Source organism: Amia ocellicauda, chromosome 11 (genome assembly GCF_036373705.1).
Source record: "Amia ocellicauda isolate fAmiCal2 chromosome 11, fAmiCal2.hap1, whole genome shotgun sequence".
NCBI classification, from domain to species: domain Eukaryota; kingdom Metazoa; phylum Chordata; class Actinopteri; order Amiiformes; family Amiidae; genus Amia; species Amia ocellicauda.
Window position 1 is genome coordinate 4,200,457 of NC_089860.1, and position 20,306 is coordinate 4,220,762.

The 20,306-nt window shown below is 41.3% G+C and overlaps 1 protein-coding gene and 1 non-coding gene across 2 annotated transcripts; one reads left to right on the forward strand and one right to left on the reverse strand.

The window, feature by feature from the left end:
• Positions 1-10,473: 10,473 nt before the first annotated feature.
• LOC136763608 (uncharacterized) lies at positions 10,474-11,433 on the reverse strand. The gene has a single exon (XM_066717726.1). The coding sequence runs from the start codon at positions 11,431-11,433 to the stop codon at positions 10,474-10,476; it is 960 nt and encodes a 319-aa protein (XP_066573823.1).
• Positions 11,434-18,135: 6,702 nt separating this feature from the next.
• LOC136763775 (U5 spliceosomal RNA) lies at positions 18,136-18,250 on the forward strand. The gene has a single exon (XR_010821088.1). It is a non-coding gene; the product is annotated as a U5 spliceosomal RNA (small nuclear RNA).
• The last annotated feature ends 2,056 nt before the right edge of the window (positions 18,251-20,306 follow it).

Below are 20,306 nucleotides of genomic sequence, written 5' to 3' on the forward strand. Positions count from 1 at the left end.
CGGACACGTCCAGCACCAGACATTTAACCTCCACAAAACACGGACGCATCCGCCAGTGGAAACGGGGCATAAGTGTCCCCGCCAGTGGCAGCAGCAGCGAGCGCCTTCAGCGCAGCTGGAAGAGTTAGAGAAGAAAGCATCACTGGACTGAAACCGTCCACTGTGGATGCTGTGCTTTTTCTCCACGATGCTCTGTAAGAGACTGTTCTGTAACCATGTTAAGACTAGGAGGCTGTCTTGTTTTTCATTTGATTGGACTTTATTTTCATTAGTCTAACTGTTGGAAACTATTGGACATAAGAATGGCCATGTTCTGTGGTGACACCTTGATTTTTGAGGTAAGATAACCTGCGTGTTTTATTTTATTTGTTTAGATCGTATAGCCCGTTCGTTCATTTTTTCGCACGCCGTTGCGAGCAGCAGAGCAGCCTGCCTCAGCTTGTCAAAAATGCATTTTTACTGTGGTGGTGATAATGAACATTTAAACTAACATTGTGTGATATGCTTGAAGTGTTTTATATCTATGGATTTTATTGTAGGCAAGTCAAGTGCTGATTTGAAGCCTAAATTGATCAAACGTGATCAACTCACTGTCGTCACTTTAAAAATCAAAAACTTTAATTTAACAAACATTTTTTTTAATTAACTTAATAAAGAAACGAAAATAAATATAAATACTTTGCCATTAAAAACAAAACTGAACTATTTTAATGGCTGCAACAGTAGTATAGGCTGTGTAATGAAAAAAAAAAAAAAAAAAAAAAACAGGCTCCAGTCGGACTCGGGCCTGAGCATGCCGGGCTAGGGCCTAGATTTGAGGCCCCTGCAGGGCTTTACTCACACTTATCAAGTGATTCACGGCCTATACAATGTTGTAACACGCGGGCTACACATGCTCATCCTGGTTTTTACAATTATATCTCACACCTTCACTGTCTGAATCAAAACTCTTGTGAGTTCTAGCAAGGCAAGAACAGAAGCAGGCAATGTTCTGTCTTGTTCGTGGTCTTAAAGAGCTGACAGAGGAATCAATATCACAGGTGTCAGGGCTGCCATTATTCTAATGAAGAGAAAATAAAATAACACTTAAAACTGAAATGAGTATCTAAGTAAATAAGTACATGACTATAGAAGGTTCTAAGGCCTTTATATTTACCTCTCTTTCGGCTGATTGCCCAACTTCCCCGTCAGTGTCAGAGGTGCTGTTTTCATCCTCACTGCCATGGTCAGGGTCCTCGTCATCATCATCATCAGACTCATTAGCAGTGTTGATGCCTTCATCTTCATCAGACATCTGGGCAGCTTCACTGGGGCTCAGGCGGTGGGATACCTACACCTGTCTGTTGTTAAATAAACAAATAAGAAAAAAAATGATTTAAATTCACTCATACAACCATAACAGGTATAAGTTTAAAAATAATAATAATATTCTAAACACATTTTTGCTAAGTAAAAATAAAGTTTTACCTCTTTCGTGTCTGTACCTCCAGTCCTTCTAAGTTTTGTGCTTGGGGCCCCAGTATTGTCATTAGCAGAGTGGGCATCAGTGGCGTGGCCGTTAGGGGAGCTCTTCTTGGTCGGTGTTTCCATAGCGAGCAGGGATTCTTCCAGATGTTAGCTGAGAGCTGGCCGAGCCGACCTGATGACATGTTTTCAATGTCTGCATGTCCATGTTTTATACAGTGAAAGGGGGCTGAGGGTTCGTTTGAGGCTGTGGGGGTAGGCGGAGTTGGAGGCCGTTTTTTCTCAAATGTTTGGGTTGGGGGGAGAAAAAACATTTTTTGGTGGTTGCTCGGAATGTGTTACGGAATACAAGTTGTGAAATTGGTTGGGTTTTAAAATAGGTAGCACTATGGAGTAGCGGTTAGGGCTCTGGACTCATAACTAGAAGGTGGGGAGTTCAAACCATAGGTGTAGCAATGCTGTTGTACCCTTCAGCAAGGGGCTTCACTTAGATGACTCCAGTAGGGTACAAATGTAAAATGACCTTGCTAAGTGATGATACTGTAATGTAAAATGCACACACATTCTGGCCCAATAAATAAGCATTACTGTTTGTCACATTTTCAAGTCAGACACAGCCATTGCTATACCACGGCACATTGTCAACAATATATTAACCACCACCATGTTCATCATGTCAACTGACTGGGACCTCTTCGACAAGACAGAACTACTGGAACTAGTATCATGTATTGATGGTAAGTATAGTTCTGAAACAGGGATATTGGGGCGGGGTATGTATAGTAATATAGTCTGGTTCAAAAGTATTAGTACATGGTACATAGTTAATGTATATATGCTTGTATTATTTCAGCGAAATTACCGGCTGTGGACTTGCAAAGAGCGGAGATACTGCAGCGTAGAATAACAGAGCCATCACTGCGGGACCAAACAGCCACGTGTCCGGCACCACCATCGCCTTCCAAACCGCAGGAAGCGCGAGTTCTGAAGGTAGGGCCGAGCAATGTGTTCAAAGCCGCACAATGCCGTTCAGATTTTATAGTATGATATAGAACAAGGTATTTCATATTATGAAATAATTATACATTGTATCTTCTAAAACATAATGACAAATAATGTGTAAAGTTACGGTATCAATGTCTGTTTTCACTTTTCATGTTGACAGTTGTGGGGGATAAACGCATTGGGAGTAAACAACACGTAAAAAAGTATTTGATCCCCTGTTGATTTTGTACATTTGCCCATGACAAAGAAATGATCAGTCTATAATTTTAATGGTAGGTGTATTTTAACAGTGAGAGACAGAATAACAACAAAAAAATCCAGAAAAACGCATTTCAAAAAAGTTATAAATTGATTTGCATGTTAATGAGGGAAATAAGTATTTGACCCCTTCGACTTAGTACTTGGTGGCAAAACCCTTGTTGGCAATCACAGAGGTCAGACATTTCTTGTAGTTGGCCACCAGGTTTGCACACATCTCAGGAGGGATTTTATCCCACTCCTCTTTGCAGATCATCTCCAAGTCATTAAGGTTTCGAGGCTGACGTTTGGCAACTCGAACCTTCAGCTCCCTCCACAGATTTTCTATGGGATTAAGGTCTGGAGACTGGCTAGGCCACTCCAGGACCTTAATGTGCTTCTTCTTGAGCCACTCCTTTGTTGCCTTGGCTGTGTGTTTTGGGTCATTGTCATGCTGGAATTCCCATCCACGACCCATTTTCAATGCCCTGGCTGAGGGAAGGAGGTTCTCACCCAAGAATTGATGGTACATCCTGTCCATCGTCCCTTTGGTGCGGTGCAGTTGTCCTGTCCCCTTAGCAGAAAAACACTCCCAAAGCATAATGTTTCCACCTCCATGTTAGACGGAGGGGATGGTGTTCTTGGGGTCATTCCTCCTCCTCCAAACACGGCGAGTTGAGTTGATGCCAAAGAGCTCGATTTTGGTCTCATCTGACCACAACACTTTCACCCAGTTCTCCTCTGAATCATTCAGATGTTCATTGGCAAACTTCAGACAGGCCTGTACATGTGTTTTCTTGAGCAGGGGGACCTTGCAGGCGCTGCAGGATTTCAGTCCTTCACGGCGTAGTGTGTTACCCGTGTAGTTCTGGGCTGATTCCTCACCGTTCTCATGATCATTGAAACTCCACGGGGTGAGATCTTGCATGGAGCCCCAGACCGAGGGAGACTGACAGTTATTTTGTGTTTCTTCCATTTGCGAATAATCGCACCAACTGTTGTCACCTTCTCACCAAGCTGCTTGGCGATGGTCTTGTAGCCCATTCCAGCCTTGTGTAGGACTACAATCTTGTCCCTGACATCCTTGGACAGCTCTTTGGTCTTGGCCATGGTGGAGAGTTTGGAATCTGATTGATTGATTGCTTCTGTGGACAGGTGTCTTTTATACAGGTAACGAGCTGAGATTAGGAGCACTCTCTTAAAGGGAGTGCTCCTAATCTCAGCTCGTTACCTGTATAAAAGACACCTGGGAGCCAGAAATCTTGCTGATTGATAGGGGATCAAATACTTATTTCCCTCATTAACATGCAAATCAATTTATAACTTTTTAAAATGTTTTTCTGGATTTTGTTGTTGTTATTCTGTCTCTCGCTGTTAAAATACACCTACCATTAAAATTATAGACTGATCATTTCTTTGTCAGTGGGCAAACATACAAAATCAGCAGGGGATCAAATATTTTTTTCCCTCACTGTATTTTCAGAGACGGAGACTGGCGAGGCAACCTTTAACTCGCATACCTATGCACGGCCCCACCCTGTCCAAGTCTCAGAACAAACTTTTAATTGTGGTATGTAACATTCATTGGGTTACTGATGTGTTTTTATTATTATTTATTGTTTTCCAAATGCCATGAAAGTTACGGTACAAAGCAAGATACCATAACAACTTCTATGTGTTTCTCATAGCTGAAAACGCTTTGCGGCCAGGGCAAGCAGGCCCCCTACAGAGGCCAGTGAAAGGGGGGGCAAGGAGCCCACTTCTGAAGAAAACAGGACGTATTGATAAGGAAGCTACAGGTTTACGACATGGCGAACAGTCGCCATCCACACTGACCACAGACACTTTGAAAAAAAAAGTACAATTCAGTTGTGGAGAACTAAGAAAAGCACGCAGTAAGACAGCCTGTGCTGCTCAAGATTCAACTGATGACGAGCAGGTGGTGACACCTAAACGGAACCCTGCTTGTAAAAGACAGCGGGTTATTGAGGACCCCTCAGATGTGGAGGTACACAGTGTGAAAGTGATCAAAATGATACCCGCTACTGTAAAAAGAGGTAAGCGGACAAATAGCACAGCTAATGCCACTCCGAGGGTGCATGAAGAGATAGACAGGTCAGGTGAACAAATACCCTGTACAGGCATTCAGACCTCTGATGATTCTAGGGCCCTGTTGTTTAGCAAAATATGTCACATTTGTTGGCAACTAGTAGAAGATTTAAACACAGCTCATAGAAAAATACATGTTTTGACAAATGTGTTACACAAAAAGGGTATAACATCGTTTCTGATGAGAGTTTGCTGAATGGTCCCGCTGTGAGTGAAGCAGTCTGTCTACAAGATGAGGAGCTGATACAGAAAATAGCCACTTCTGAAAAACGCATTTGACAAACAATGAAACAACTAAGATGCAAAGACACAATCGGTCTGCACATGTAATCACGGCAGTACTGATAAAGAAGATTAATGCAGCCAAAAGAATGTTGCATAGGCTTAAATCTAGAATGGATGTGTCACAATTAGCAGGATTACAGACACCATTACAGTCTGAAAATTTAAGCACAGTGCCTGCTGATGACCACTTGGAAATTCAGGAATATATAGATTTGGATGTGTCTGATGAATTAGCATTAAAAGCTGATAATAATAACCAACCAGACTTGGAAATTCAAGAATATATAGATTTGGATGTGTCTGATGGATTAGCATTAGAAACTGATAATAACCAACCAGACTTGGAAATTCAGGAATATATAGATTTGGATCTGTCTGATGGGTTAGCATTAGAAGCGAATAATAATGATAATCAGATTGGGGGTGGTGATGTTGCAATGTTAGAGGTGAATAATGAAAATGATGAACAAATGGTTGAGGGTGGTGATGGCGGGGACCCGCCTTGGGTGTTTTTGGAGCATATTCGTCGCTATGACCGGGAAATTAACAGGTTTCGGGGAATGGAGTTTTATGAAGAATTCAGGTTTGTGAATCTGGATCTGGTAGAATCGTACACGGAGGCCGTGCATATTGTGCATGGTGCTGTGCAAGGGCTGTTAAATAAAATATCACACAATGTGGGTCCTAATGATTTTGTACAGCTTAGACTGAGCTCGGGGTCATTAAATAATCCTTTCTATTCAAGGAGGCAACATTTGGGGGAGCTGGATGCCACAGATTTCCTAGAAAGCATAGCTAATTTACAACAAAGTCACACCGAAATCCTAATAGATGGTAGTTTGAGAATAACGGTCACAGTCATTAGAAATATGCAAGGTGGGGCACGGAGGCGTATAAAAGGTATTTTGTTTAGCAAGATAATAGACACGAAAGACACCAGAGTTGGTAAAAAACGTTTCTTTACTCTCTGTCGGACGTGCGCTGACACCCAACAGGGCTCCCCCTGCACACACAGTGACGAACAGACTACCTGTCTGGTGCACGCCAGAGCTGCTGGCTGCTATAGATAAAGGGTTACAGAATAGCTGAAATATACGAGATCTGGCACTTTAAGCACTCGACCAACACGTTGTTTAGTGACTATATTAAAACGCATTTAAAACTCAAACAAGAAGCTTCAGGCTACCCCGAGTGGTGCAAAAATGACACAGACCGTGAACGCTACATCAGAGAGTATTATGACAGAGAGGGGGTACACTTGGGCCATTACAACATTACTAAGAATCCGGCCAAAAGACAGATTTCAAAACTGTTTTTGAATTCTTTATGGGGAAATTTGGACAAAGACCTGATTTACAAAACACCAGAATTGTGAGAGACCCCAACGAATTATTTAAATATGTGTTTGCACCATACCACGAGGTCTCGTCTTGTGATTTTATTGACGATGACTGTGCCTGTGTCACCTGGAAACGGGCAAAAGAGCACTACACACAGCTATCAAATGTAAATATTTGTATCGCCAGTTTCACCACTGCCTATGCTAGGTTAGAACTGTACTCTCTTCTGGATGCATTACAAGATCATTGTTTGTATTATGACACTGATTCAATCATTTATGTAAGCAGGCCAAACCAGTGGGACCCCGAATTAGGAGATTATCTGGGTCAATTGATAAGTGAGCTGCCTCCAGACCAGCCCATTACAGAGTTTGTTGCAACAGGACCTAAATCCTATGGATATAAGCTCTCAGAAGGGAAAGGTTGTATCAAGGTAAAGGGTGTCACATTAAACGTGGCTAATAGTGAGAAAATTAATTTCGATAGCCTAAAAGATTTGATACTTGACTATGCGGATAAGGAGGCTGGTGCAAATGGTGAAATAAAAAACATTACACTGCGGCAACCGGGGATAGAACGTGTTAAGCGTGACTGGCACTTAGAAACGAGAACACTGCAAAAGACACTGAAAGTCATGTATGATAAACGTGTCCTGGGACCAGACCTTACATCCTTGCCCTACGGGTATTGAGCAATGGATTTTAGACTACAGCACCAGTTTTCATGTATATTGTCAGGGCCCTCAAATTGTTTTTTTATAAGACAATTATTAGACAATGGTAGCCGTGTGTTATTGTGCATGCCGGATAATATTGTTTGGTGTTATAGTTGCATGCAGCCGCTCTATAAAGAACTGAAGTTAAAATACCCTTTTATTAAATTTATAGACATGTTGCCTGAAACATTTAATGACGATGAATTACTACCATGTGGTAAAGTAAACATGTTGATTATTGATGATCTTATGGAAAAGGCATGTGAAAGCGATGCGATTGAAAAAGCCTTCACTAAATACGTGCACCACAGAAACCTCAGTATTTTATATATTGTACAGAATGTGTTTTGTCAGGGACGGAAAAGTAGAACTATCACTTTAAACACCAAATATATGGTCCTTTTCAAAAACCCGAGACATAAATTACAGATTACAATGTTAGCTCGACAGATGTATCCAGGCAAATCTCAATATTTTTTGGAAGCTTTTGAAGATGCCACCAAGAAGTCTTTCGAATACTTATTTGTCGATCTCATGTCAAATACCCCTGATGAATACCGTTTAATGACGGGTCTTTTCCCCCCTGATACCCGGTGGTTTATGTGTATAAAAAACAGAGAAAGTAAAAGCCGTTGGCTTTCCAGCTTTGAGCGCATTTGCTGTCTGTGACTCTGGCTGTCAGTATGTCATCGCGCATGAAGAGAAACCTCGCTCTCCTGCAGCTGCTGCTTAAAGCCACCCCGCAACAGAGGAAGGCCATTTTGTGCGCCGCGGGGAGCGACCTGGTGCAGGCTGCCAGAAATCGCTCAAAATACACTGAAAGGCAACATCCGCTTGAGCGATAAACAATTTCGGAAACTCAAGAAAAGTGACCACATTATAAAAACTCTTTGTAAAAAGACAGTTTCTGTTAAGAGAAAGAGAAATCTAATCAATCAGCCTGGGGGGGTTATCGGTAATTTGCTAAGTATTGCCACCCCCTCATTACCGGCTTACTGACTGAGAAAATGTATCTAGTACCTCAGAAACAGATGGACCGAATTAAAGAGGACTTTCCAGTTGAACACGACATCAGGAAAATAGCCACGTATAAATTGGATGGTGAAATGAAAGATATTCTGCAAAACTCTCAATTGGGTGAATATGACAAAGCGAAACGCTATGCACAAGTGTTGCAGAGGTACTTGGCCCTGACGCGGCAGGCAGAATCTGAAAAAGCCACTTTGACTTTGCAGATGCCTGACACCGATATCCCGGCCGAAAAACCGCACACAGAGCCTGTTTTCGATGAAATTTTAGACGCTATCCCGCAAAGGCAAAAGAAAAATGCCGAAATATTACTTAATAAAATGGTGTCCAACAATTCTATAGCTACCTGGAACGAGAATGGGGAATTTGTGTACAAGGCCCTGTTCGCGGGTCTCATGTGATTGATCTGGTTAGGGCTGTCACACAGCCACATACGCTTGCCGCAGACAGAGCCCCAAAAGGTTGGGGCAGTTTTATGATGGCGATGGCGGAGATTAACATCCCCAGTTCGGTACTGTCTAACAGAATTAACAGGGAGGTGTTGGAGAAACTGAAAATTACGCCTACTAGAGACAGTTCTATGTCTATACAGAGAAATCCTATTTCTCCTGAACCAGACTTTGATATTTCGATGGAGCCACAAAGAGCTCAGCCTACTAAGAAGCACCGGCTGGTTGGAAAATTACCATGGCTGTCTCTGTAAAGCGGGTCCTCATGGTTTTATTTATTGTATTATTATTTTGGTTGTCGTTTGTTTATATATAGGCTATAGAAATACATAAATTGTTGTTATCTGTAAAATGTTTAATCCTTGTGTGATTCTGATAATAAAACGTATTATTATTATTATTATTATTATTATTATTATTATTATTATTATTATTGTGTTTGCATGTCAAAGAACATTATCAGTGGTGTTTAACTGTTTTTGTTTATTTGTTTTTTGTGATAAGTGTGCTGAATAAAAAATGTAACACGTGATAAACAATGGTGTTTGTATGTATGGATTTATTAACTACATATAAACATAATTCATGTGTATATAATATTTTATTATCAGGTTAGCAGGCGTTACATATATGAGAATGTCACATGTCATTAAGCTTAAACACACACACACACACACACACACAGAAGCATTATTGCCTGTCCTGATATACATTAGTCCCGAGCCCTCCTGTTTCGGAGCGTTTATTCTACTGGCTACCGCACCTGCCCGACCACATCTTTAGCTATGTTTGTGGCAGTCGATCTGACGTGTGGTTTGACAATTTCTAATCCGCGTCTCAGAAAAGGCATAGCTTTTCTGAATAATGATCTAAATATACCAGCTACACCTGCACCGTATTGTACCGGCATCCCGGCGAAACCGGGGAGGCCGTTACCCGCCTGATACTTGTAGTAGTTCCTATACATGTGCGGGTCTCCATAGTTTTTAACAATCACCATGATTTAAAAGTGGTTGTGCCTTGTACTTCTCTGTATTTTTGCACTTTGTTTGCACTTATGTTGTAAGTCGCCCTGGATAACGGCGTCTGCCAAGAAATAAAAATAATAATAATAATAATAATAATCTAACAGGTCGGAAATGCAACTTCACTATCACTTTGCCGTATGCGAATGTGACATATTCGTTCTGATCAGTCTTTATTTCAATGCTGATGGTATCGAATTGATCCATGCTCAGCGGGACATAGTGGGGCTTATCATATAACAGTGTAACAAACTTGCCTTCTTCCCCTTTTTTAGGCACACAATGCAGAAGCGGGGCATACGTGTCACCCACTAGTTGGTGTTCAATTATATCGGTATAAATATACATGTGGTTAAAACCCGCAGTAATATCCGCAGGATGGGGCGATTTTTTTTACCCCTTCTCGGGTATGAACCCCAAGACGTGTAAAAAACAATAAAGTCGAATCCCCGAAAAGCCTCACGCTTCTACTAATACAGTTGTATTGAAAGTATACCTTGGGCGATGTGGGGACGGCCTTGACAGCATTATTCATGGCTGTTAACAATACATCAATGTTTTTATAGTAGCCTTGTGATATTTCATAATACCAGTTTGTATCGGTTGTCTCAGAATGCAATTCGAAGCTCTGTTTCCTGTCAAATGTATTGATGGTCATGAGGTAGTTCATCTCCACCATCCCTACCTCCCATTTACCTGGTAGATCGATGGATTTGGCTATATGGTCAGTGAAGTTGGAGCTCTTGTTGTTAGGAAATAGTGTCTCCGAGGAATTACTGGTTAAAGTCAGGTAAAATCCATTTTCACTCATTTTTTTATCCTCTCACAACCCCCGGGGCTATGTCTTTCACCTCTGAAGCTTTGATCCAACTATTAAATTTAACTCCCCAACCCAGCCATTTGAATAAAACTTGTTTATTCCAAACACGGCCTCTGGAGTTTAAAATGTTCTGTATTCGATAGACTCTGTCACCATTTGTGTTTATCTTTTGTAACTCTTCGGTGTAAAACTGCCCTTTTATGTCGTCACCAGCATAATCTTTTAGTTTGTAAATAGGCCTTAATCCAGGCACACATTCTTTAACTATGAATATTTCATCTGTGAATGTCTGCTCATACCCCTTTTCAAATTTCCCTTTTATTCTCGACACCCTCACATGATCACCTTCTTTAAACTTAAATTTTGAAGGTTTGCTTTTAACAAATGACCCATACACAGTCCACATTTTCAATTTTATAGTCCTATTGAATCTCTCTACCACACTGGCTTTCACTTTACTATTTGTCAGAAAATGTACAATTTGGTATTGCTTGAGAAGACTTTGAAAACCATGGTTGAGGAACTCTTTCCCCTGATCTGTCTGCAGTTTCTTTGGAACACACCCTTGGGTGAATATTCTTTTAAAGGCTGCGCACACTTGCTGACCCATTTTGTTTTTTAACGGTACTGCACAGGCGTATTTGGACAACACATCTATACAGGTTAGAATGTATTTCATACCGTTGTTGAACTTAGAGAACTGACCCATTTCCACCAGGTCTGCCTGCCATTGCCAGTCAATGTCTTGTACCAGTGTCAAGTTCCTCTTAAACCTCACCCATGCTGGTCTGTGCACTGTGTATATATATTGATCTGATAACCATTGTGAAACATGTTCTCTTTTCACATGGTCACCCTTTGCTCTGGCACTTCTCAGTAGTGTATCGAGTCCTCCAAAACTACTGGCTTCTTTAGGCATATAATAGATCTCTTTTAATCTCTCTTCATGGTTCATTTTCTCATGATTAATTAATACACCCTTCAACTTAGTAACTTATACTAATTAGTAACACCCAGGTGGCTGAGTGGTTAAGGCATTGGACTTAAGATCTAATGGATGTATGTCTGTGTGGGTTTTGTACTTTTTTTTTTGTACTTTTTTTATCAAAACTTTATTTTGTTCTCTTTTTCTAATTTAATTTATTTTATTAAATACCTATGCAAATAGGGCGTGGGCCCTCGGGGGGAGTGGAGAGGAAGAGAAACAAATTGAGATCTTTTAACCTTTTATACAGAAATGTTTGCTTTTAAAAAAAAAAGAGTTTTAATTGCTTTTAAACTAATGTTTTGATTTTAAATGCACTTGTTTTGTTTTGGTTCTTTGGTTGTTTTGTTTTGTTCTTTTGTCAAACGCATTGACTGTTTTGATTTTAATTCTAAATGCATCAGATCATTTTTGTTTTGTTTTTATTTTCATTGTTTTATTTGTTTTATGATTTATCTGGTGCATTTTCAGTTAATTTCAATACATTTGACCATTTTGTTTAATTGTGTTTTATTTGGCAGTTTTGCCCTTTAATCAAAAGTTCATTGTTTTGATTGATTTATTGCACATCAATCAATCAATCAATCAATTTTTATTTGTATAGCGCCCTTTGCAGGGTAGCCAAAGAGCACTTTACAGACTGGTAAACATACAACAAACGTACAGCAAAATAAAATACATAAATACAATAAAATAAAATATAGACCTGTAAACATTTTACATGATCTAGAATAAAGTGAGTGAACATTTAAGTAAATAAACCATTTAGGCACGGAGGAGAGAAAAACAAAAAAACTCCTATGGATGGCATGTAGGAGAAAATGAATCTCTGGGGGTCCACAGCTTAGGGCCATATGCCTAATGGTTGTGTAGAAACGTCTCGGAAATAAGTGGAGAAGTCGTGGAGATAAAGCAAATAGAACTTTAATCAAGCCGGCTCGGAAGCCCCACGTCAGGAATAATTCCTTCAGTGAGGACTTAATGTTTACAAACATGAGTACAACTTTATAGGAAAATGACGTAACATCTTATGGCCGTTCATCCAATCAGAAGATACAGGTCTGGGTCCGTTTACGATCTGTCCTCCCGTGAAGAGGTGATGGATACAAAAAGCAGATGTCTGTCTTTGATGTGCACTAGGAAGATGCGATCCCACGGCCGTTATTTACCTAGTGTCAATCGCTCATTAACAGAAACAATTCCTGCCTATCTTGAGAAACGGTTAAGTCATAAACAAATTCTCAGCAGACAGCTGTAGGCTATTTCGGCACTGTGTGATCTTTTATTACTGACAGGAGTTTCTAACAAATCAACCTTGTTGTCCTGCTAAATCTAATCTGCTCAGTCTGTATACAAACTACTTCTAATGCTAGTATTAATATAAAACATTATATAATTATCACAAAACACTTTCTTCAACTTCCTATACAGTCTTCAGTTGCCTCCCCTCCAGGCAGTATGGTTATTACAGCATCAAAGAGATCAGAAAGTTCTTTATCAGTGCTGCTGGCTGTGCTCTTCCCTCTGGAGGAGGCCTCTCGCTGGCCATCAGGGGGGGGGGGGGGTTGGACCATCAACAGACTTTGGGTTGCGATGGCTCGTCAGACCTTGGGTGTGGATGCCCTGTTGACCCTCTGTGGTGAGGTGCCTCTGGGCTAGGTTGTGCCTCATCAGACTTCCATGGTGGGGGACGAGGTGCCTCGTTGGACCCTCAGAGGGGGCTGTTGCTGGAAGACAAGAAGGCAGTTGTGCTCAGATACTGGTCATGCAGTGCAGGACATTTCCAAAGACAGTTGTGCAATTGCATGTCCATGGCACACCGGCGGCACTATGGGCTAGAAAAACAGAGACTAAACAGATGAGTCTTCAGACGTGATTTAAAGGCTAAGACCGAGGGGGCATCTCTTACATTGGCTGGAAGATCAATCCACAGCTTCGGGGCCCTATAACTGAATGCCCTACCACCTGCAGTTTTGTTGTGTATTTTAGGGAGCACTAAGTAACCGGCTTCCTGTGATCTCAATGGCCGACCTGGAGTGTAATCGATAAGGAGATCTTTTAAGTAGATCTTAAGGAGATCTTAAGGAGATCTTTTAACTAAAGCCAGTCCCTTTAGTGCTTTAAATGTTAATAAGAGAACTTTAAAGTCTATCCTGTAGCGCACGGGCAGCCAGTGAAGAGAAGCTAATACTGGAGTGATGTGTTCATGTTTTTTAGTTTTTGTTAGAATTCTTGCAGCAGCATTTTGGACTAACTGAAGTGCAGAAATAGCTCTGTTTGTGCTGCCTGACAGAATGGCATTACAGTAATCCAATCTAGATGTAACAAATACGTGTATCAATTTCTCAGTGTCCTGTAACGAGAGGAATTGTCTTAGTCTAGCAATGTTTCTAAGCTGGAGGAAGGAAGATATCGACACATTCTGAATGCGTGATTCAAAGGATAGATTATGATCACAGAATGACACCCAGGTTTCGTGCCATCTCCTTAGGGGAGAAATTAAAGTTATCATTACTCAGTTCGAACAGTTTGATTTTTGTCTCCTAAAATTAGGACTTCTGTTTTGTCAGAATTAAGCATAAGAAAATGTTTTGTCATCCATGTTTTAATCTCAGACAGACAGCAAATTAGTTTTTCTAGGTCTATGGTATTGTTAGGATTTACTGACAGATATAATTGTGTGTCGTCTGCGTAACTGTGAAAGTTAATATTATGTCGTCAAATGATATCACCTAAAGGGAGCATGTACAATGAAAAAAGTATAGGTCCGAGGACTGAGCCCTGTGGGACTCTGTACTTAACCTCAGTTAAATTTGAGTGGTTCTCGTTAATCTGTACATATTGGAGTCTGTTTGACAGATATGATTTAAACCATGACAGCACATTGTGAGATAGGCCAATACAGTTTTCTAAGTGGTGTATCAAGATTTTGTGGTCGATTGTGTCAAAAGCCGCACTTAAGTCTAATAAAATAATAACACTGAAACACGTCGTTCAATACTTTTAACAGGGCCGTTTCTGTACTATGGCCGGAACGGAAGCCTGATTGGAATTTTTCATAAAGATGATTATCAGTTAAAAATGCTTGTAATTGGTTTGCAACTACTTTCCCTAGAACCTTAGAAAGGAAGGGAAGATTTGAGATAGGTCGATAGTGTTTAAGTTGGTTTGGGTCGGCACTGGATTTCTTAAGAAGTGGTTTAATTACAGCTATTTTAAACGATTCAGGAACAGATCCTGAGCATAAAGAGACATTAATAATATTGTGTATTCTGTGAATAATTAATGGCAGAGATTGTTTTAGCAGTTAATGGGTATAGGGTCTAGTGCGCAGGTTGTTGTTTTCATTTTAATATTTAAGGAAACCAATTCCTGGTGATTTACTACGTTAAACAAGTCCAAGGTAGGCAGGGGCTGTGAAGGACTGCATGTGTCAGCTATAGTATCTGTGTATGTTTCCTGTTCTATCTGTTTTCTAATGCCGTTAACTTTGCTATTGAAATGATCCATGATCCAAATTAAATGAATCAGTGCGTCGGGAGAAATTCATCCTGCCTTCTGTAGACCACACACTAGGCATGCTAGGGGGTGCTGCATTCTTCTCAAAACTTGATGCAAATTCTGGATTCTGGCAGATTTGTCTCTTAAAAGAATCTCAAAAGCTGACCACATTCGTCACTCCATTTGGCCGTTACTGTTTCAAGAGATTGCCTTTTGGAATTTCCTCTGCCCCAGAACATTTTCAAAAGAGAATGTGTCAAATTATGGAAGGCATCATTTGCCACATGGATGACATCCTTATCTTTGGACGCACCAGCGAGGAGCATGACCAATGAGTAGAAGCTGCCTTGACAAAACTGCAGAGTGCTGGAATCACGCTAAATCAGAAAAAGTGTGAGTTTGGCAAGACTGAAATTAGATTCCTGGGCCACAAGTTATCCTCACGAGGAATACAGCCAGACCCAGACAAGTTGTCAGCCATTCAGAACATGCAGAAACCTACAAATGTTTCAGAAGTGCGCAGCTTCCTTGGAATGGTTAATCAACTGGGGAAATTCATTCCTGACTTGGCAGAGAAAACTAAACCCCTGCACGAGCTTCTCTCTCAAAGAAATCTGTGGTCTTACAGTACAGCAAAATGCATTCTCATTACTAAAAGCTGAGCTTGTGTCGACACCCATTTTAGCATTTTTTGATCCTAACAAGGATATCAAGGTTGCAGCTGATGCCTCATCCTTCGGTCTAGGGGGCGTTCTCCTGCAAAACAACAATGCACAGTGGAAACCGGTAGCGTATGCCTCAAGAACACTGACGCCCAAAGAACAACGCTATGCTCAAATAGAGAAGGAAACCCTAGCGCTTGTTTGGGCATGTGAATGATTTAGTTGTTACCTCATAGGAGCACATTTCCTGCTTGAGACAGATCACAAGCCACTGGTGAGTTTGCTGAGTACCAAAAGCCTGGATGACCTACCACCAAGGCTACAGAGATTCCGCATGCATCTTATGAAATATTCATATGATATATGAAGATATCTGAAGAGGCCCCAAATAGCCCCCCGTACATGAGTTCACCAAAGAGCACATAACGAGACCAGCTTCTACCGGTTTGTACCAGATGCATCTCTCTGCAGACACAAAATACAAATTTAGTACAGAACGTATGTTCTGTAAAACCACAAGAAGATGGGGAAGTGGGCACACGACCCCCCTTTGCCTATCTAGACATGCGTTAGATACGTGTGGAATATAAATAACGAAATGGTCACATATGTCTTCATATTTGGGCATAAAATAGAAAATATTGTGTTTAAGCTTAATCAGGAAGATAGTGAGGGAAGATTGGGAGTTTTCTCCCCCTTATTGGTTCAAACTCACCCTGTCCAGGATATCGCAATATGTATATAACATCATGTAAGCTCTATGATTTTAGGGAAGTAAGGACAGAGACCTGCGTGTCTGTGTGTATTACTTTTCTCCAAGCAGCTTGAATAAAGACTCTGTTTGATTCAATCTACTCTACATTCTGATTTTTCTGAGAGCAATTAAAAGGGGATTCTTCAATATCACACAAAATTACACTGTCCAGGATGCCATGTCAAAATTATGTCAGCAAGGCTGACTCAGCTCTCATGGAAGATACCAATATTTATCTTGCACACATCAGTACTAATCTTCCTGCTTCACAAAGCAGATTGGATCAAAAACTTGAGAATCTGCTTGATGACCCTATCTGCAAGCAAGTCATGACATTTTGTGAGCATGGATGGCCTCTAAATATAAAAGGGACAGATGAACTGAGACCTTTTTGGCTTGAGAGACACACACTCTCTGTCCTAGATGGCCTTCTTCTGAAAGGGAGCATACTGGTGATACCTCCTTCTCTTCGATCAACGATTCTCAACCGACTCCATCACGGACATCAAAGCATTGTCAAGTGCAGGCAAAGGGCCAATCAAACAGTGTGGTGGCCTGGCCTCAGCACCCAGATGGGTACTTTGGTGGAACGGTGTGACATTTGCAGAAAACTCAGAAGACCCCCAGTTGAACCTCTACGAGTCTCAGTTTCCTGATTATCCATGGCAAAAAGTTGCCACAGATCTTTTTGAACTGAAAGGACATAAATACCTCCTTACAGTTGATTACTACTCCCGTTATGTAGAGATTGACAAGCTGTCATCTACATCTTCAACAGCCATTGTGGAACATCTCAAAGCACTGTTTGCACGACATAGAATTCCAGAGACAGTTGTGTCACACAATGGACCCCAGTACTGCTGTTCTACCTTCAGTTGCTTCGCAAAAGCGTACGGATTTCAACACCTTACCAGTAGCCCACGACATCCACAGGCAAATGGAGAGGCGGAAAGGGCGGTCCAGACAATCAAACAGCTGCTCTTGAAAACAGATGATCCTTATCAAGCTCTGCTAGCTTACCGTTCCACTCCATTAGCAAATGGATACAGCCCAGGGGAACTTTTGATGGGCCGAAAGCTGAGAACGACTCTTCCAATTTTGCCAACGCTCCTTCACCCCAACATTCCTAACAGGGAAAAGCTTGAGCAGTTTGAACGTTGCAGCCGAGAGAAGAGTAAACAAGCACATGACCATAGACACCGAGCCCGATCCCTGTCACCACTCACCACCGGAGAAAATGTCTGGATTTCTGACCAATGAATGCCTGCTACATACAAACATGCATACATGCATACATATATATGGAAAAGAAACAATACAATTATAAAAAACAATAAGATGAAAGAAAAACAAAATGTAATAAAATGTGATCTTTAATACATACAAATAAAGAAAATAGGTTTACTATTTCCAGATTCCTTTTTTGAAATACAATGACATACATTACAAACGAGTATTTCCATTTTATTTACAGCCGGTACTCGTGTGTCACTGTGCCCCTCAGGTTGTGGCAGGTGGCGACATATTGGGCAGCCAGGGGGGCTGTGTGTCCCTCCCCCAGGAGGACTGACCGTTTTTCTTTCTTTTCAGTTTTGTCAAAGGCTGGGTGGGCATTCATTATTTTGTTAGGAATGTGTCCCTTATTTTGGGCATCTCTCTCTCTCTCTCTCTCTCTCTGTGCGTTTGTCATCCCTGTCCAGTTACCCTGGCCCCCTGGAGCATAGCCTGCGCCCGGTGGCTGGTTGGAAGCATCTTGGACTCGGGTTCCTCTTCATTACGTATAACGCTTTCGCCTTTTGCTAAAGCTTTCCGTGGAGGGGAACGTGGATGAGTTTGTACCATTTTTGGGAGGCTCTGCCTTGTTGGGGCATAGGTGGGCATGTGGTCGGAGGAGGAGGAGGGGCGGTCAAGCAAATAAGCTTGCTAAGGTACGCAGCAGCAAGCAGCCCCCCCATCCAGCCAGCCAGTCTGGCTGGCAGTCACTGAGTGGTTGACAGAAGGCAAGCAACAGAATGTACGTGCTGTGTGATGTCATAGCATTCAGCTGAGAGAGAGGTTTGTGATGTCATCGCTGAGCTGGCTGGCTGTGTGTGTCTTGCTGGCTGTGTGTGTGTGTGTATGTGTGTCTGTCTGTCTGTCTCTCTCTCTCTCTCTCTCTCTCAATTCAGTGCATTTGTATTGTCAAAGTGTTGCACACTTTGAAACAAAGGGACTTCTAGGCGTGCATAAGTTTAAAATTCGATTCCTTTATTTTCCGTTGCTCTGTAAATATGGAAACACAAGCACATCAGCAACGTTGGGGCTACATACACCAGGCTGTTTACGTCTTCTGACTGACGTGTACAGAAACATTCATGTTCTCTTTGAACTTGCATGAAACATAAAATGTCTGCATTCACTCTAACGCTGAAAACACACTCACCCTGATAATATTCTGCACATACACACAACTGGTATTTAGCAGGCTACAGGCTGCTATAGTACTGATTTCCTCATTAGCATACTAGGCGATGTACTGTTTAACGCAACACGCTATCTCATTTAACTTGCAAAACTCTGATATAAAACTCATATCTGCATTCCTGATAGTCTGTTAATCTTACACATTCATTATACATTTGTGCCACCACGTTTATACATCTTTTCACGACTTTTTCTCACCTGTATATACGGAAACACAAGCACATCAGCAACGTTGTGGCTACATATAGCAGGCTGTTTATATCTTCTGACTGACGTGTGTGTAATGATATTGCTGCACACACTCATGTCCATTGTACTAGAACCGCCTTTATTAATATATAACATCCTTTACACTATCAATACAGTGTGCACCCTCCTGAGCCTAACCCAAAGGACCCCATATGCTGTCCAAGGTGCCTGTGTGAGCCTTACTCCTTATAACCATAAATTAATCTACTACAATATTACAGTTGTTATTGCACAGGAACATATATCAGATTATGACTCAACAAAGTCAAAACAATAAAATAATACATCAGAATAAAAATAATACACCATAGTGGGGGCGGGGTGCGCACTGTCTAGTGTCCATCACTATGCCTAACAGAGACCATTAACATGGCCAACATTACTGTGGGTCCCACACTCTCCCCTCCAAAATAAATGTCATCTCGACATTAAGGATTACCCAGAGTACTTCAGTCTTCAACTGGTGAGTTATAGTGGTAGGTTATATGGGAGCCAGTCTGGGATGTCTGGGATGTCGGGATGTCTTTGACATGACATATATCTCCCTCTTTATGTCACGTGTCAGCAACAGATATCACTGGCCAGGTAATATCTGAAGTGCTACTCCGCTACTCATGCAGGATATGTATCTCAGACTGAAAGGTTTTGACCTTCTTTCTACAACCACAACCCATTACACAGACCCACATGTACTACTGTATGCCTCACATATGTCACAGTGTCCTTTTATGTGTCAGCGGTCTGGACTCTGGTACTTTACTCAACTAACATGAAAAAAATGTACTATACTGCCTAAATTTAACATTTTCCTCCAGCCTAACATGCTACTATGAACTCTTCTTTGTTTAACTGTCACAACAATAAACTCAACATGTGACTATGAACTTGTGTCTTTAATTTTTGTTGTAAACATCACTTGTGTCTGTATGTGACTGAAGGTTGACCTAATGTGTTGTATGCGAGTGTCTTGGGTGGATTTCTATTTGTCGAAAAGGATATTTTCTTTGGGGAGACGATGGCGGCTCTGTAACCCTCTCGTCTGCTTCATCAGATGACAACACCCGCTCAGAGTTGATCTCCTCTGCTTCATCAGATGACGACACCCGCTCATCTTTTTCTGCTTTGCCTGCCGTTTACACATCTCATCCCTGTTTGGCTTTCTCTTTTCCGTTTTCGTCTTTTCCTGCTCGTCTTCTTCCACGGGCAGGAAGTCA

Bases quoted from the DNA above. Each gene is read 5' to 3' on its own strand.
- LOC136763608 (XM_066717726.1), bottom strand. From the start codon at position 11,433: ATGAACCATGAAGAGAGATTAAAAGAGATCTATTATATGCCTAAAGAA.